Source organism: Ovis canadensis, chromosome 17 (genome assembly GCF_042477335.2).
Source record: "Ovis canadensis isolate MfBH-ARS-UI-01 breed Bighorn chromosome 17, ARS-UI_OviCan_v2, whole genome shotgun sequence".
NCBI classification, from domain to species: Eukaryota; Metazoa; Chordata; class Mammalia; order Artiodactyla; family Bovidae; genus Ovis; species Ovis canadensis.
Window position 1 is genome coordinate 55,676,269 of NC_091261.1, and position 19,921 is coordinate 55,696,189.

Below are 19,921 nucleotides of genomic sequence, written 5' to 3' on the forward strand. Positions count from 1 at the left end.
AGTGAACTTAAGTCAGCTGATTTAACTAAAATTAACTAAAAGTATCACATAGATACTACTGTGTGTGCCTGTGTGTCTAAGTTGCTTAGTTATGTCCAACTCTTTGGGACCCCATGGACTGTAGCCTGCCAGGCTCTTTTGTCAATGGAATTCTCCAGGCAAGAATACTGGAGTGGTTCACCATTTCCTTTTCCATAGATACTATTGATATTTTTCTTAAAGTTTGAGAATTATGAAAATACTCAGCTCTCTTTACACATAAAATACTCTGTTGGTTAAATTAAGGTAAAATTGTCAGCCTGCCATCACAGAACTTATAGTAACAATTTTTTAATCTTAATTTTTTCTTTAACTGAAAATTATACACTAAGGATTAGGATTTTGCTTCTTGTACTTGTCAGTACTGAATATATGAAAACAATATAAAATACACTTGCATAGAAAATATGTAAGTCTATTCTAAAATAAAAGCTATTTTAAAAATACTAACATAATATACATAATGACTTACTCTACTAGAGATAGTCAATAAAAACCATAGAAATCCTAGAGAGTTGAAATTCCAAGTGTTTCATAAACACTTCTAGTTCTGAAGAGACCAACCTGGGGAAAAGTCTGTGGCCATTAAGTCTGACCAAATGGGTTCACATAAGAACTAGACACCTGCACCTACTATTTGTGCTAAGCATGCACCATGAAAACCAACTCATTTCTTACATAAGAAGCGATCGAAGGAGCCCTGAGCATTATCAGACCCCTAGAAGGGGATTTAGGAGTAGATTATACTTTCTTCTCTTTGAGCGCTGAAATAAATGAAATCTAGGAAGGATTTTACTGGGTATGGTTATTATTCATCGGGCTTGTACAGGCCTGTTTATTTACTTCCACTATATCATAAGAAATTTTTTCAAGTAAGAAACCCTAGTTTTGATATATACATACAAGTTCCTGGGGACTTTCAAATATTGGAAATATGTCAGCAAAGTTGTTCATTTAATTAAACAACAAGGTGTGTGTGTGTGTGTGTGTGTGTGTATGTGTGTGTGTGAGAGAGAGAAAGGGAGAGAGAAGGACAGCAAGGGATAGAACTTCTAAAGAACTAACAAAAATGCAGAGCCAAAGATCAAATTTATTTATCGTGGGGGTAAACCTAATTTCATTGTAGAGAAGGGTAAATACTTGTCAAGCCTTGAAGGTCTGGTCTAGGTAAAAATTAGGGAGCATGTTGTTTTAGGGTATATTCAAGAAAGGCTAATGTGTATACAAGTACAGTTTTTTAAAACATAAAAAATAAAAAGTATAGGCCCATCTGCATTTTTCCCATGGAAAGGAAAGAACATCAGTTGTAGAAGTAGATTAGTACAAGTGCTGTGCTAGAGAAACTAAGTCCAATTGACACTCAGTAAGAAATCAGAAGGCGTGAGGTAAGTTTTAAAACTAGAAACTTGTTTTTCTGAACCTCCTGCAAGTCAGATGCTTTAAAAATCAGAAAAGTACCTGCTTCACTAAGCACTAAATTCTGTGATCCTTACAGGTTTTCGTGTTTATTATTTCTGTTGCATAAAACCTTAAGCTGCTTCCTCAAAAGCTGGCTCCTCAGAAGGTGGCTTTTGGTTGAACAGTGCCTGTTAGTGGGAGGCTGGGGAAGCAGATTAATTGAGAAAACAGATCTGTGCCGCTGTGTTTCCTCCTTTACGGGCACTTGCAGGTGCTGTGCCAGTGAAGCTGAACACAGACACAGTGCACATGTCTCTCGTTTCGGCAGATACACATTCAAAAGGAATTAGCCTGGGAAAGTCGACTCATTCACCAAACAAAACGCCCCCAACCCTGTGAGTTTTCCACACATTTTCAGCAAATACGCCAGGCTTGCTCCCAAGACCTGTTAAAAATTCAAATACCTCTCCTTTAAGAAAAACCTGACAGTAGTTGATGCATTTTGGAAAGTCAGGTTAAAAAATATTTTGAAAAGATGAAACTGCAGGGCGCATCTCTGCGTAAAGACACGCAGGTGTGTGGGTCTGTGCTTGCGGCAAGCCGGGGGAGGGGAGCCCCGCGCCCCCTGCTGGCGAGCAGGAGCAGCGGGATCCGCCCCGCACCGGACGCCCGGCCGCGGGGGCACCCTGCACACTCACCTCGAGCGCCGCGCTGTCCGATAGGCACTGGGAAGACAATGCTTTGCTTTTGAGTGAGACCTAGACCTGGACTTGGACGACGAATGATACTTGGGAGACCGCGATCTTGTTCGAGACCGTTTTTTGTGCTTTTTCTTTTTCCTCTCTCTTTCTTCTTCTCTCGGCGGGTCTTTGCTTCGGCTCGAGCGCCCTTCTGGAGGCTTCACGTCTAAAGTTGGCAGAGGTCTGCCTCCAGCCAGTAGAGGACAGGGCACGGTACCAGCCTCCTGAAAACAGAAGCACACGTCCGGATTTCAGCAAGGAAGATATGCTGTTTTAAAATGTATGTTTATAAGATTCCAACTTTGGTGCACTCTCATTTGTTAGAGCAGCCCATGCCTCCGTCTGTGGCTCTAAATATACCCCCGGCATCTCTGGGAGAATGATGGCTCCTCAGAGGCCAAGAGCACGAATGCCTACCTCTCATGGCCGAGCCTTCCTGTGCAGGGTCCCGTCCCCAGCCTGCCAGGCTCTGGAGGCTGGATCTGAGAAAAGAAACGCGGCACATGGAGGGCTGTGTTAGGAAGAGCCCCGCCAGCTCTTTCCTAAATAATTGTGACTTTCCACTAAAAAGGAGATTCTTCAAATTGCTAGCACCAGGTTTTTATGGATCTCTGCTCTGCCTGAACCAAAAGAGGTTCCTCTTTGATTAAAAAAATAACAAATTATTTGTCACTAGGAACACTCATTTCTTTGTATGAGGTAGTGGATATTAACTTACTGTGTCGATTACTGCGTATTTTATGTAAGTCGTATCATGCCATGAGCCTTGAACACAGTGCTACATGTCAACTGCTAACTGGAAAATGGTCCCTCACCATCTGGTGCTACAAGGATGAAGTCACTGGTCACTGGAGTTGCTGACCTTTGACACACCCTGAAAGAAGTTCAGTGCAGAGATCAGGAAAGAGGCCCTTTAAGTATGCCCAGAGAACAGGGCTCTGCCTTCCCGCGCTGTGGGAAAAACTGGCAGAATGTGCCTTCAGATAGTTAGACCTTTACAGGAGAAGATTCTAAGAGCCATTCTTGCATCTCCTCATGTCTGGAAAAGCACTAACATTACTAATGGAGACATCTGCTCCTCATGATAAGCAGCCATCTTCCGCCAAAACGTGTGCTTCACTGCACATTCCGCTTTTCCCAAACTCACGTATATACGGACCCGCCCCCCACCTCTCAGGAGCAGTTCCTCAGAGGTCTTAGAGGCTGTCTCCCCCGGCTATCATCCTCATTTTTGTCCCAAATAAAACTTGATGTGCACCTTTTTTCAGGTGACACAATTATACCTCAGTCAAACTGAAAGTAAAAAAATAAAGCCACTAATGGGAACCACAGACAAGACAATCCCATCAACACAAGCCAGCCTTACTCCACGTGTATCAATACAGCAAAGAATTTCACTTAATGGGTTATCAGTCTTCAGACTGCTTTGTCCAAGTATGGCAGATACACAGAGAGTGCAGGATCTTAGGGCTGCTGCCTACTGAACTCTCATGTCAAGACCCCAGCACATACATCAAGGAGCCACCACTCTCAGCAGTGTGCATCCAGAGCAGTCCCGTTTCTAGGACTTGTTCACTATAGTCCAACCAGGAAGGGAATTACTACTCAACTTTAAAAATGATGTGGCAGTCCTATTTTATTGACATTAACATTGTCCATGTCACACAGTAAGATTAAAAAAAAATGAATTTACAAAAAACAAAACCAAAAAAGCCACACACAAGAAAACCACAAAAAACACCCCCCAAACCACATTTTATATTTGCAATTGCAGCCACCCACCTTCAGCCCCTTCCCCTTCTGAGAAAGGTCATTTCCTTGAATTAGTTTATGTGAATTTTAACTACAGCCAATAAACACCAAACACAGAGATATACCGAAAAATCTGGAATTTATCATTTTGTGCCTCAGAACTTTCAAGCTGTTAAGGTTCATGAAAATAAAAAAATCCCAGGCAGGGGCTGCAGCCCTGAGTGGGTGCTGGCTGTTGGCGGGTGGTGGGCTCCAGCAGGCCTGGCTTCCCTTCTCCTCGGGTCCATTTGGATAAGGCCAACTGGATGAGACAAAACAACACTTTGTGCAAATGATTCTTCTGAAGTTATGCTTCTTCCCCTCATTTGAAAGGAACTGTGATGGTGGTCTTGTGGGGCAGCCACCAGACAAAGATGTCGCCCCTCCATTAGGGGTACGCCCAGAGAACAGGGCTCTGCCTTCCTGTCAGCCTCCTGTTGCTTACACTCACAACACACTGTCTTCACATCTTTCATTTACTGTGAGCTGAGAGGCAGTGGGGCTGAGAACTGCTCAAGAACAATATGCCCTGCTCGCAAAGCAGTTTATTCCCACCGAAATACTCTTAGTAACCAGGCCCCCTGTGGAAGGGCACACGGCCGCCTGGTGTTCCTGTCGGGCCTTCACTCTTCTCCATCGTGGCAATGCTGCCCAGGGCATTTTTAAGGTTTTGCTTAAACTGTCTCCAGGGAAACCATTTCATTATGAGACAGTTCTTCTTATCAAAAATGTCTTTCTTACTTCAAATTATTTTAGTGCAGTAATCTTTTTCTTCCTTTTTTTTTTTTTTTTTTGGTGTCACTTGGCATGGCTTGAAGGATCTTAGTTCCTCAATTGGGGATCGAACCTGTGCCCCCTGCAGTGGAATCGAGGATTCTTAACCACTGGACCGCCAGGGAAGTCCTGCAATAATATTTTTTCAGGTTAAATTTTAAAATAATTGGTTGTTAAACAATTCTAACATGTAGATACACAACTTTACATCTAAGAACACCTAATTCCCATTCTGGCACTCTCTAAATACACATACAAAATGATACAATAAATTAAGACTAATAAAATGTAGTGAGTTTTCTAACTTTAGAGGCTGGAGGAAGGGAAATGCTGCCCCCTTCACCCCGGCATCCACTGGCCTGTAGAGAACTCTGCTGTTGCCAGGGTGGAAAACCAGCTTTTAGTGCATTAAAACACCCCAATAACCATGGACTCTAAATTAGGAATATATGTAGGTCTTCTCAGGTGGCACTAGTGATGAAGAATTCACCTGCCAATGCAGCAGATGCAAGAGATGCAGGTTGGATCCCTGGGTCGGGAAGATACCTGGAGGAGGAGATGGCAACCTACTCCAGTATTCTTGCCTGGAGACTCCCATGGGCAGAGGAGCCTGGTGGGCTACAGTCGATGGGACCACAGAGAGTCAGACACGACTGAGCGCACACACACACACCCTGCATGAAAAAGTGAGTTGGAATTGGGGGTAAAAGTCACCACTAAGAATTTCCAGGCCAGCACACGCGAGGCCTCTAGGAACGCTGAAGGTCAGGGCCCAGGACCACAGGGCAGTCAGGGCAGCTGCAGGGAATTCCCTTGGGAACCAGAGAGCCCGTTTTAGAACTGAGACTCCATCTTTTATCTAAGTGGATGGTTGAATGAAGAGAACACGGGATGGCTTTCTCCTTCTCCTGCACAGGGGACAGAAGATGGCACTGATGAGTGATAATGTGCGCTGCACTAAGAGGGGGAGAAGGGGAAAGTACGTCCCCCCAAGGATGTCTGCAAAGAACAGGAACCAGGGGGACGAGGCACTGCGGGCAGCCACACCAGGCCAGCAGGAGGGGGGCGTGGCAGCTCATTAGATGAATTCCCGTTTATACGTTGCTGCCAGCCTGATGATTTGTGTCTCTGAACTTCATTAGTGCTTCTGTTGCCTTTGTCCTAAGCCCATTGTTAGTAACACTTATTTTACTGCTGTGGTTATAGTTTATTTCATTTTGAGGCAAGGGAATAAGTAAATCAATATATTAAAAGTATAACTTGCAATTAAGTCATAGGATCTATTTATTCTAATAAAATGATCGATTACCCTTCACCATTAAAGTAAAAATCAGCAACTTGGGGGTGGGGGTGGGGCCGGCGCTTGGCTGGGCAGAATTAAGATGATGCATTGTGACGACCTCACCGTTTTTTCAGCTTAAAAATACAAAGAGGACATTAAAAACCCAGCAGTTAGACTTGAGAATAATAACAAAACAGGCTAACCAATCCTACATGCCCAGTGGTAGCCCCCACAGTGGTGGCTCCAGGGGCAGGCTGTGTGCGCCAGCATGTCTCAGCAGTCTGGAGATGTACGTTCTCCGCAACATGCCAGTGCTTCTGAAACCCAGAAACTTCATGACGCATCCTACAGTCCAGGGCAGCGGCTCTTGTGACCGCACCTCAAGAAACAGACTCAGGTCACGCCTCTCATGCAGGGTCACCAGCAGTCAAGGGAGGAGCCCAGTTGAGCCCACAGTGGTACCTATGCCCAGAATGCAAGTAAAAATGCAGAGTTTAAGAGACTTGCAGAGACGCAGGTGCTCTACCCAAACATAAGCAGGAGGACCTGGTTTCCCAGGGCCCCCACAACTGCTCGGGAGGTGGGCTTCTTGGCCTCCAGTGTCAGGGAGCATCCCAGCACATGGCACACGACAGGACAGGGGTGCGTTCTGGCCTCTCCAACTACACCAAAGGCGTTCCTGTGTGCACAGCTGGGGGTGGGGTACACACTCCAGCAACACAGAAGAAGTAGTTCATGGATATTTAGACACAAGCCATGGAACTACTGGGTTGACCAAAAAGCTCCTTTGGTTTTTAAGTAAAAACAAAAGATACATTTTTCATTTTCCCCAAGAACTGCACTGAACAACATACTCATTCTGTTCTACTACCTTCTGCTGTTTTCCAGGCAGTTTTGTAATTCCAGGGATTCCCTGGTGGCTCAGAGGGTAAAGAGTCTGCCTGCAATGTGGGAGGCCTGAGTTTGATCCCTGGGTCAGGACGATCTCCTGGAGAAAAAAATGGCAACCCACTCCAGTATTCTTGCCTGGAAAATCCCATGGACGGAGGAGGAGCCTGGTGGGCTACAGTCCATAGTGTTGCAGAGTCAGACATGACTAAGCGACTTCTCTCACTTTTGTAATTCCATCTTTCCAACACTTTTTATCTTTTTGAGCCAGGTGTCTTTTACAGTCTTTCAGGAAACTGAAATTTCTTCCACTAAGAGAACTTTGTAAAGACTGAAATATATGGACATCTGAAGGTGCAATGTCTGGTGAATACAGCAGATGGATCAGAACTCCCAGCCAGGCAAACAGCTGCCTCCTCAGCCAGGTGGCTTTTGTCTGATCGTTAAAGAAATGCGCGCCCTTGTGTTACCCCAATGGAAGATTATTTGTGTTCTGTCGACTATTTCCAGACGCTTTTTGTGGAGTGCTGCTTTAAGTTTGGTCTATTTTGAAGCAGTACTTGTTGGAATTAATCCATCTGGTTTTCCGGAAGGAGCTCATAATAGAGGACTCCCTTCCAATACTACCATATACTGAAGACTGGCCTTTGGTGCATTTGGCCTGCCTCATGATCTTTTCTGTTCCACATTATTGTATCTACTTTCATCGCCTGTCACAATTTGTTTTAAAAATGGACTGTTTCATTACATTTCAGTAAAGAATTGCATGCGGAAGTATGGTCAGGAAGGTTTTCTTGCTTAACTTACATGGAGCCCAGACATCAAAGTGATTAACCCAACCAAGCTGGTGCAAATGATCCTCAGTTCCTGATTTGAATATTTTGAGTGTGTCGGCTATCTCCCAGGTGGTATAACACTGACTGTTCTTAATTAATGTCTTGATTTGAAAGCTATCAACTGGTCTACCCAACTATGGAGCCTTGTCTAGCGAGAAATCTCCAGCACTAAACTTCAAAAACCACTTCTAACACATCTGATCTGCTGCAGCACCTTCTCTAGACACTGCACACATTTTTTTTTTTTTGGCATTTCAGTTGTATTTTTTATCTTTCTTGAAATAATAAAATAATAATATGCCAAAAATGTTTTTCTTCCATCTTCAGTATTAAAATGGCTACACAGAAATTAATTTTTTTTTTTAAATGCACATTGATATGACAGCTGTCACAATGCAGAGCTGGAGAGCGTGGCCAGCCAGGGGAGGCTGGGCCTGCGGATGCACCCTTGAGATTTCTTGTGACGTCCCGTGAGCCGTGCTACCCTCACAACTCAGAAAGCAAACCTGACTAGTTAGTGGTTTTGCTTAAGTCGTTTGGGGGCAGTAGGGTAGGCTTCTAGCATGTGTAATATAGAGCCCTGACTGATGCAGCAATCTGGATTTTTAAACTGCTGGCAAAAAAGAATGAATACCCAGCTAGCTCTGTAATGTAGGCCGTGCTGTGGTGGTGGAAATGTTCTATTTCTGCTGCATTTAGCTACCAGCCATGTGCGGCTATGGAGTACCTGAAATACGGCTAGTGTGGTCAAGGACCTGAAGTCCAAATTTAATTAAGTTTAACTGAAACTGCCAGGGAGTCCCCTGGTGGTCCAGTGGTTAAAATTTTGCCTTCCAATGCAGGGGGTGCAGGCTTGATCCCTGGTCTCTCCCACATGCCACCTGGCCAAAAAAAATCAAAACATTAAGCAGAAGCAATATTGTAAGAAATTCAATAAAGACTTTAAAAATGGTCTACATTAAAAAAAAAAAAAACTTTAACAGAAACAAAACTGAGATTGCCACATGTGGTTAGCAGCTACCATACTGTATAGTGTATATCCTGAAGGAGTCAAATGACCTGTTAATTTATACTCTAAATTATATGAATAACCTGAGAGACTAAGCCACTGCTGAGTCAAGACCTTCCTTGCAGCCCCACATGTTCTGTGTCTGGTTTCTGAAGGTGTCTGGCTAAGGCCTGGCACACAGTGACCTGTGAGAAGCTGCCTGCGATGCCCACAGGAGACACAGCAACAGAACCACATGGCAACCAGTGCCAAACAAGCAAAGCAGCCTCACACGGACAGAATGTTAACATTCCAGCAAGGATGACCAAGGCACAAATCATCATGGGCGGGGGGAGAGCACAGGCTGGTCTGAATCGTGGGAGGGCAAAACCAAAAGGAACTTTATAAAGATCAGTTACTCATACGGGTATTTAAAAACTGACATCCCTTTTGTTGGTAACACTGAAAAATATTAATCTGTCTTTGATCACAACGAAGTATTTGCCAACAAGTTAGCACACAAACTAGCAACTACTATTTCCTGCTGTGGGAAAACAAATTGCTCAAAAGCAGACTAACAGACATTTTAAAATAAAATCTTATTTCTGAAGTAACACTACATTACCTAGGAAATGGGATAATTATGCAAAAGACTCAAGATAACGTTTGAAATCGGACTTTGAAATGCATCCTCTAGAACTGTATTTGCAAATTTCTACCCGTGCTGGGCACACCCCTACAACCCTCCCAGGCAGGGCAATGGCCCAGGTCTGATCGCTGAGGCCTCTGTCCAGATGACCCTGCGTTTTCCACTCTGTTGGCACCCTCTCCTCCCCTCATCAGCTGTGTTTGCTTGGGCGTGCTGCTGCCAGCCTTGCCAATGCTGCTCCATACATATTCTTCCCGTGGAAACACTGCTTTAGCTCGTCAGTGTCCCACTCGTACTGCAGCCAGTGGTTCAGCCTCTCCCACACCTGCCTGTGTCACTGACTTGCTCTGCGCCTCCTCCACAGACTCTCTGATGCAGGGTTGCAGGCATTATCACTGCCTGCACGGGCTTCACTGGCCTCCCCCACAGGTGAGCCTCAGGGCCTCCTCGCTACTGTCACCTCTCCAAATGACCCAGGTTCCTCACAGTCCCGCTGCTGCCTCTGCTGACCTGGAGGCCCGGGGCCCTCATCCACACACTCAGAGCTGCTCTGCCCCTTACAGGGCTGGCGTGGTAGAAATGTTCATGTGTAGATGCCAGCCACTCAAAAGCGACTGGTCATGAGAAACAGTTTCTAACTCATACCCCGAAGCTCCCTGAATTATCACAGAGGCTCAGCGAACATGGGTTGATTGTTGTTCCCCTTTTCTTTTCAAACTCTTGAAAAGTGAAACTGAAAGTGAAGTTGCTCAGTCGTGTCTGACTCTTTTCGACCCCATGGACTGTAGGCTCCTCCGTCCATGGGATTTTCCAGGCAAGAGTACTGGAGTGGGTTGCCATTGCCTTTTCCAGGAGATCCTCCCGACCCAGGGATTGAACCTGGGTCTCCAGTACTATAGGCAGATGCTTTACCGTCTGAGCCACCAGGGAAGTCTTGCTGTACCTTAAACCTGGCAGGATCATTATCCTGAAAAAAGTCACTGCATCTAAACAAAAGTACTGAAGTCTGTCGTTACCACATAAATGATGCCATGATTCAACAGAGACTTGATTCAAAACTTCTGATTTCTCTTCATTTTGAATAACAGTGCATGTGTGCACGGACACACACACACAAAATGGGATGATATATACACAGATTTCTAAATACTACTTATGAATAGGTTTTTATATATTTTATATACTGCTTAAACATTTAACATACTAGTATCTGTCCACGTCAATAAATACACTTCAAGATATCCTTAAAAGTTATACCTAAGCATAAAATCACCTTTCCTAACAAACAGACCAAAGGAATTGAACAGACAAGAATGTAAACACAGAGCAAACACAAGTGGGAATTTAGTATACAATAAAGGGAGTCCTTTACACCAGTGGGAAAAGGTATGTGGTTTAGTCGTTTGTGTTGTGCCTAGCTATATGCTCCTCAAAGTGAAATAAACTCCCAGTGGGGCAGATTAAGAGACAAAAAACAAACTGCTGGTAATGCTGATGACACAGAGCTAACACAAAAACAGCAGAGACAAGACAATCAGCCAGGAGAAAAGCAAAGGCCACAGAGGGTGTTCTCAGGAGGAGAACGGAAAGGCCGTGAAGCCTGTGCAAAGTTACTCAGTGTCCCCTATAATTAAAGTAAGTAGTCACACCAAAGAGATAACATATTTTCCCACCTATCAGACTGAGAATTAAGGTGGATGATAACCAATGCTGACAGGGAGGCAACAAAGCTATATTCATACACAAGGGAGACACACAAAATAAAAACATCCCCACCCCACCCCAGAACTGCAATAACCGTTGTAGGGCCTAATTTAAAGGTAAACTAAATTTAAAAATCGAAAATGTAATAAACAATTCCACGCTCAGGAATTTACTCTGTGCGTACACTCACCTCAGTGAGTGCACAAGTCACAGGAGCCGCTGTACAGTAAAACCCCGAGTAGGGCCTGTGCTTCTTGAGCAGGGAGGCGTGAACAGCGCACAGCACACGCAGAGTAGCTTGACACAAGGGCTGATGCGTGAAAGGACTGACGGTCATGCATCCAGAGAACAGTTACCAAGTGTTTATTACACACCAAGCATCACTCTGACACTGGTATGGCAAGATCTCTGGAGCCAGTGAAAAAAATCAAGACACCAGAAAAAAGGATAGGGCACAGTCCTATGGTAATACTCTATACATACAGAACTTACTTCCCTGGTGGCCCAGTGGCTAAGGCTCCATGCTCCCAATGCAGGGGACCTGGGCTCGATCCCTGGTTGGGGAACTAGATCCCACGTGCCACAACTAAGAGTTTGCATGCCACAACTAAAGATCCTATGGGTCGCAACTAAGACTGAAAATCCTGAATGCTGTAGCTAAGACCTGCTACAGTCAAATAAGTAACTAATATTTAAAAAAATCTATATGTAGATAAGTATGATGGTGGGTGCCAGAGGCTGGGGAAGGGGAGTGGGGAGTTGGTGTTTAACGGGGACAGTTTCCGTTTGGGGAGATGAAAAAGTTTTCAAGAGGGATGGTGGTGATGGTTGCCTAACAACATAAACGTACTTGGTGCCACTGAACTGTATCCTTAAAAAGGGTTAAAATAGTAAAAGACTTTTACTCTTTACTTTACACTTCTCTTGAGCATTTGAACTTATAAACCATATGTATGTACTGCTTTTATACAAAGCAAAGTAAAAACAGAAAGTGCCTCTCAGGCAGATAAGCTACAAGGTGCCAGGTTTTGAATGACCCTATTCAGCCCTATGTGTGTCTGCTCAGAATGGAGCTGGGGTGCCGTCTATTCCCACTGGGCTGACACCACTGCACTCCAAGTCCCCTGGACACTAAAATGATACACCTGAGCAGTGGGGTCGGACACGTCAGCATATGAGTCCAGTGCACAGGAAATGGTCAACAGAATCAGGGTCACCTGTCTCCAGAAGCTGCTTTAGACTGAAAATATTTTCAAGTGTGAATCTCATTTATGATAGCTGCCAATTTAATTCAGGTATTTTGTTTCAAAGTCATTAAAGATATCTATCACCACCTGCAAGTACCGTTAACATTTTTGTTGAAATAGTTCAGTAGCTGTAATCTTTCCCACTAGACGTCCAGGAAGATCAACCCAATGATTTAAACATGAAGCATAAGCACTCATTTCTAAGGTATTACAGATTTAAAATACATGCTTGAGAAGAACACAGTGGGGAGATGCCACAAAAAAGACAAACAAGATAAGAACCTAAGTCTCAGGCTATTTTGTGTTTATAAAGAAGCGATTCTGGTACCTGTGACAATACCGGCAGTACAGCAGACAGAAAAACTGGATTAACGATGAAGGACTCTGGCTGTGATTGAGTTTGCATTTAGACACAATTTTATTAGAAAATATAGATGCACCCATGTAGAATAGTTGGTGAAAGTATCTATGTACGTGGATAACTTTTAATTAAGTCCTTTATTCACTGCCTAAGTGACATCCAAACAATAAGGAAAACGAAAATAGCCACTCACACCCCTCCCATGGAGGCAGTTCCCTGTCTTCCTAACAACCTGCCCTGGTGCTATATGCATAATTTTTACAGCTGCAACCATAAAAGTGGAGCTGCTCCATATCCTGCCTCTTCTTCCTTTTACATCTAACGCAGTCTTAGTGGCTGCTGGTTTCACCTCTGCACTGGTCCAGAGGTCCTCCCAAAGCTAGGTGATGGCCGAGGGTGCCTTCCTGGGCATGCTTATTTTTGGCCCAGCTGGTGGCAGTGAGGCCCTCCCCAAAGGGGGACGGATGCATCTGAAGGCGCCATGTAAGCCGGCGCTCGCTGCTCCCCAGTCTGATCCAGCTACTATTTTTGAGGCCTCCTGCCAGATTTGAATTGCAGACTGATTCCTGGGGTGAGAAAACTGATTTGACCTTCAACACAATGCTGAAAAATGCTGCTTTCCAAGGAGAAACAAATAAACCTGTGGCTACATGCAGCAAAAATCAGTTGTGAATAATGGCTCTAGACTCTTAGAAATGTCAATGTAATTAAAGTAAAAGACGCACAGGGCCCATCTACATTACAGGGGAAAGAGCTGCAAAAGACATTTCGGGGACACTTGGCGAAGTGGCGTGAACCCTGCTCTGAGCAGTCCAAGCCCCCCTCCACAGCCTTCTGAAGGGAAGAAATGGGCCGGGGGGCTAAGTTCTGGTCCTACAGCTTAGGAAACTTGTCTTAAGAGAAGATGACAGTGACCGCATCTTATCTCACTTTTCTTTTAATTGAAGAGCTGACAGTAACCTAGATCCCTGAATAAGACTATAACCCTAAGCATGAGCTCAAGGGCTGCTATGATGGCAGGAACATGAGTGTTCCGGCGGGTCTGTCCAGGCCTGAGATGAGTGCCTCAGAGGCGAAGTTCTGTTGCTCCTGGGAGGTCGCCACAAAGCACAGGCTCCCAGCCTGGGCCCAGAGGCCTGGACTGTGACACTGCACCCAGAATGTGGTGTGTGCATGTACATTCTGGGAATCTCCATCAGACTCTTGCTGACCCCAGCTATACAGTACAGGCAGACCTCATCTTCACAGATACTATGGTTTGTTTTTTCCCAAATTGTTGGAATTCACAGATACTGTGTTTGTTTTTTTTTTTTTCTTTTTACAAATTGCAGGTTTGTGGCAGCTCTGTGTCGAGCAAGTCTGTTAAGGCCATCCTCCCAACAGCATATTCTTACTTCACATCTGTGTCACAGTCTGGTAATTCTTGCATTTTTTCAAACCTTTTTCATTATTTGATCTGTGATCAGTGAAGTTACTACTGCAAAATGGTTATGACTTGCTAAAGGCTCAGATGATGGCTGGCATTTTTGGGCATCAAAGGATTTTTAAATTAAGGTATGTATTTATCTTTCAGGCATATGTGCTTGCACACTTCAGAGACTACGGTATAGTATAACGTAACTGTTACACACATGGGGAAACCAAGAAACGTGCATGCCTCACTTTGCTGCCAGGTCTGGAACTGAACTCCATGGTGCCTCCATAGTCTGCCTGGACAGGCGCTCCATCCCATAGGGGAGAGATGCAGGGGCTGCCCATAGCCTTCACACAGCTCAAGAGCTGAGAGGCTACAGGATTCACACACAGGTACTTCTACCAATGGTGCTTGGTTCAGAGCACTGATGGCGGACCCTTTTTAAACTCACCTCTACGCTGAAAGGACTCTCTTCAACTTTCCCGACTTCTGCTTCTGGCAGAGGATTTTTTAAGGTCTGTAAAAATAAAGCGGCTTTTCTTTTACGTTCTGCTTGGAGCTGTTTCTCCTTTGATTCCTTAGACGCTTGGGCCAGCTTTTCCCTGGCAGCAGCTGCCAGTCGATCCTCCAACTTTTGCTTTGCTTAAGGAATAAACAAAGAAAAAAGATGTTTAGAGCAAGCAGTATTTTATAAATACCTTGCTGTCTTAATTTTCATGGGCAGTAGCACGGTCATGAGATACAATGCAGTTTAAAACATGAACGTGATACCGATTTCAGGAAAGGTCAACAAATCAGGCAAACAGATTTCTGAAAGAATTAGTTTATGATGCTTATTATTAGTACTTTTCATAAATTTACTTTCAAACTGAAAGTCAGAAAGCTGATGGGGTTCCATAGCAGTGAAACCTGGAATGATGAGACTCTTGGAATGGTTCTCATATACAAGTGCCCAAACAGCCATACCGGGCAATGAACACTCTGTGAAGTGTTTTATGCCAAATGAACCGACACACAGTTGAGTTCACACGTAGTAAATGCAGATTTAGCGACACAGGCATGAACACATGTGTGCTGGGGAGAGAACTACAGCATATCACAAGTTCCAGGACCTCCTGTGGTTAAAGAGTTACCTTTTACCAATGCTGTGTGATCTGTCTGTGCATACACAGAAAAAGCAATTCACAAAACCAGTTAAGGATTGTTAATGACTTTAGTTAGAGAAGAATAGTGCTTATTTTGAAAGAAGGGTAGAACACTGCTGGTCATGTGTCAGAGGCAAGCGGTGGCCACACTGTGACCCATGAAGACGAGCCACAGTCTGAAAACCAGCAGGGGCCCCGGCCCCTTCAAGGGTCCGATGGTTCTGTAGGGAGAGGCCTCACAGAAGGGAACCTGCTGGCTCAGAACATTAACCCGAGCTGAGAACGCGGGCTGAGCATTTGCCCCAGGGCTGCCATTAAAGCACTCTTGGCCACTCTCAGCTCCTCCTCGGAAAACAAATCGCCGAGGGCACTGCGTCTGAGCTTAATGAGCAGCAGCGCTCCTCATCTGACTGAGAGCTTCTCAGCTGAACAGAAACATCACACAGCTCCCCAGCGGTCTGACTCCAAAGGCTGGAGACTCTAGTCTGCAGTCCTGTATTTTTGGCTTAGTAGGTTAATCTTGTATGTACATACTTTTCTTTTAAGAAGTTTAAAACATTTGACAAACCTTGCTTTGCTTCTAGCTCCTCCTGGGTAAGTTGAGGCCGCTTCTCCTCAACAACTACACAGGGTGGGGCAACTGCCGGGTTAGTGTTTGTAGCACTACTAGAACTTTCTTGGCCTTCTTTGCTTTCTTCATCATCATCACTGTCATCATCTAGCTTAACACGATTTTTTTCCAGGGGAAGTAGATCATTTTCTTTGGCCTTGATTGCAAAGCTTATTGGAGCAAATGAAGCTATTGAGAAAAGGTGAAAATGGTAATACATTTTTAAGTAACTGGAAGCACAGAGCAAAAATCTCGGCCCCACCATTCACATGAGCATCAGTTGGTGGGAGCAACGTCTAGAGTGGAGCCACATCTTACGCAAAGGGAGGGTTTAGGGGCAGTAGGTAGTGCCCATGATGTCAGAGAGCCTTTAGAAGGATGTCACACACCCCAGGCTAGATGCAGGGCACTGCAAAGCACTGGCTCCAACTCGGGCCACGTCAGGACGCACACACCGAGTGCCAGCTGGGGTCACTGCAGGGCCAAATGGTCAATTTTTGTTGACGTTTTCCTTCTTTTTTCTGGGCTCAGCACATAGCTGAGTTTCCGTAAGTAAGCATATGATGCGACTCCACTATTAAAAGTTACTTCTAAAAAAAAAGTCCCAACTGTATAAAATAAACTTTTTTTTTAAACAAAAGCAAGATAATCTATTCCTTTATTCAGCAAACATTTGACTGGGTGCCTACTTTGTGCCAGGCATTATGTTAAACTATTTTCTGAACCTGTAAGACAATTTTAAACCTAAGGTAACAAAAATTTAGGTGGTTCAATTTTTTCTCTACTAGAATATTTGGAATTTTTAATTTAAGAGAAATACAAAGGCCCAAAAGGAAACAATCTTCTTCCCCTTCCCCCCCATCCACTCAACACTCACTCACTGGGTCCCTTCTTCCTCAGACACTATGGTAAACGGCTCCTAACAACACCTAATTGGTTGTAATAAGACACTTTATTTTTAAAACCATGTGTTATTACTGATGAAAGCTATTCAAGTAAACCTCAATGAAGGGTGATTTTAAGTGCAGCACAAATGAGCTAACTCTGAGAAGGAAGTGGATCTGGGTTAACCAAGGCAGGTTCTGAAGTGGCTGGGGTTGTGAGGGTGAGCTCACTCAGCTGATCCCAGAGGCACCCCCACTTTCAGCATTTTATGGTTCCAAATCCATGTGTGATTAGAAGCTGGCAAATAACCCGATCACCGAAAAATAATCATCTCTTGTCAATAATTACCTCAAGCTACAAAGCACACCCTAAGATGTTCAATGTTGGTAAACTGGGCTTCCCTGATGGCTCAGATGGCAAAGAATCTGCCTGCAATGCAGGACACCCGGGTTTGATCCCTGGGTCAGGAAGATCCCCTGGAGAAGGGAATGGCACCCCACTCCAGTATTCTTGCCTGGAGAATCCCATGGACAGAGGAGCCTGGTGGGCTACAGTCCACGGGGTCACAAAGAGACACAACTGAGCGACTAATGCGCACAAAGCGCTGTTTTGTAAGTCAGAGCCAAAGGGGGCAAAGTCAGTCTCTGTGCTGATCATGCAACGCTACGCACCTGGACTGTGCAGGGTGGTGCACGTTCCTAATAAACCCCAGACAAAGAACACGGGAGGAAAAATACACTTTGTTGGGAGAGCCAACATTAATCATTTTACTGTGGTTATGTTAAGAACAGCCCTTATCTTTTGGAGATACATGCACTCACACTGATGGATAAAATGCCAAGATGTTGGGATCTGCTTCAGAATATCCTAGGGGATGGGCTGGACTGAGTCTATAGATAAAATTAGTCAGTGCTGGCCACGGGAGCTGGACACTCAGTGCTGCATGTGTGTGTGGTGACTATTTTGCCAGGCTCTGTTTTTGTACTTGTTTGAAATTTTTCTTAAGAAAAAAGTATCATAACATTAACCTTGTATTGCCTCTAGGTCTCTTTAATAAATCAGAGTCAAATAAACATGTCACTATAAAAGAAAACCTCAGTTAACTGTTAATCAAAATTACTCAAGTTAACTTGGGGCTAAAGTACTGTATCATAAAACAATTTTAAAACAATTACTCCCCATCTTCAGGCCTCCAAACTAAAATAAATTCAACCAAAAAATACATTAAAAGGAACACTTCTGGAACACAGCTTAATGCACGCCAACACCATGCATATACTTTAAAGTGACTTAAAATAAAACTAATACACAGTCTACACGCCTCACCTCACTTCACATTTGCGACCCCAGGAAGAGAAAGAAATGATCAGGCCTCCCCATTTACAGACAAGGAAACTGAGGTTAAAAAGGTGAAGTAACTTTCCCAATGTAGCTCAGCCTGAAAGCAGGTGATTAGGAATTACTTCCTTTGTAGAATTATTCAATTATACAACTATTGCTTCTACATGGAAGCTTATTTGCAAGTCACATCACACAACATGTGAAGAGCGCTTCTTACAGCCTTCAGTTTCCTGTTGTGTTAGGATGCAGCCCAGGCTCCTGGCCACCTCTCCCACTATGTTCCGGGCCAGCCCTGTCCTCCGCCTGGAGCTGTCGCCCTCTCCCACGCCTGGCTTTCTTCCTCAGCTCTTCTCAAATGAAGGCTCTCCCTGGACAGGGCCTGCTGGCCTCTCCTCCTTCAGCCGCTCTTCAGTTTGTCCTGCGTGTGTGGTCTGCTCACCTGGAGCCTGGGAAAGGCAAGGACTGCAGCACTAAGGTGGCTCAGGTCCGCACCGACTCTCAGAAAACACTTGTGAGTGAACCCACAGTGTCTGGCCCTCTGCCTTCCACATCAGATACGCTTCCTTTCTTAAGGTCATTAATAGCTTTTAACTTCTATGGTAAGATATATTCTCGGTGGGAAATTATGAAAATACAGGTGAAGAAAATGAAAGACCAACTGCAATTTGGATATGGGAAAAAAAGGATCTGAATATTATCAGAGGATGGTTCTGAGGCAGCAACATGTGCACAGATACAGGAAAATGGGACCATGCTTTACTGTTTTTAACCCGCTTATTATTTCCACTTCACAAGTGTAGACATCTTTCCATGTCAACATACATCATTTTAATAAATGGCAGTCATATTTTTAGTATGGACATACCAGTTTATTTCAATCTCCCACAGCTGTTCCCAATTTCTTATTTTTGAAAGCTCACAAGCCTTGTGATGAACACCTGGCTGAGACAGCCTGGGGAACCAGCCGTTTCCAGGAGCAGGAGGGCGTCTGTGTTCAGAAGTGGGTCTCCACCATCAGGCTCCCTCCTCTAGAGAGGCCTTACCAACAACACTCCACGGCCAGTGTGTGAGGGCCCAGCCGCCCACAACCTCTCTTTTACTTTCTAACTTAGCAAAGTGGAGGCAAAGAACAGTATCTTGTCAGTGGAGACACATTTTAGAAATCTGCTCACGTACCACCTCTTTTTCTTTTGTGAACTAGCTTTTCATGCCCTTTGTTTTTCTACTGCAGTGACTTTTCTTATTGATTCACAAGAGCTCTTCCTATAGCAAGGATTTTGACCTTTATCTTCTGTTATTATTAGCAATCACCGCTGTCCTGACATTTGTCTTTCAACTCTATACGGGCCCAGCTCCCGCCAGACCTATTAATCTTTCTTTATCATTTATGGCTTAAATTCTTAGGCAGTACTTTCCAACTCTAAAGACTAGGAAAGAACTATCTAGTTTTCCTCTCCTTTCATGGTTTTAGTTTCTGCATTTAAACACTTTGTCTGGAATCATTATTTATTGTCAGGTGGGGTGTAACAGTCTAATTTTTTTCAAATGGAGAGCCTGTTTTTCCAACATCAATTATTGTCATATTAGGGAAGCTGTCTCATAAGCATCTCGGGAACTGCGGATGTTGTTCTGGCACCTGTCTGGTGGTAAGACTGGCTGTACTGGGAGATTTTCTGGTGGGGTGCCACACTGGGACTTCTGCAAGGAACCCCACCTGCCCACACTTGCTCTTACTGCCCTTACTTCTCTGGCATTTAATGCTATAGACACATGTCTAATGTGCCAGCCTGCTTTTTTCCCCCTGTGGAGGACAACCTATTTTTCTTTCT

The 19,921-nt window shown here is 44.4% G+C and overlaps 1 protein-coding gene across 13 annotated transcripts in view; it reads right to left on the reverse strand.

The window, feature by feature from the left end:
- The window catches only part of SFSWAP (splicing factor SWAP), a 79,542-nt gene that overhangs the window by 17,531 nt on the left and 42,090 nt on the right, over nucleotides 1-19,921 (reverse strand). For 8 of the 13 annotated variants that reach the window (XM_069557990.1, XM_069557988.1, XM_069557984.1 and 5 more), the window contains 3 exons: nucleotides 15,825-16,055; nucleotides 14,563-14,753; nucleotides 2,136-2,401 (listed from right to left, as the gene is read on the reverse strand). In XM_069557990.1, coding sequence (XP_069414091.1) covers nucleotides 2,136-2,401; nucleotides 14,563-14,753; nucleotides 15,825-16,055 — 688 coding nt within the window. The remainder of the gene's footprint in view (nucleotides 1-2,135; nucleotides 2,402-14,562; nucleotides 14,754-15,824; nucleotides 16,056-19,921) is intronic. The other 5 variants (XM_069557989.1, XM_069557983.1, XM_069557982.1 and 2 more) reach the window with 1 other exon arrangement.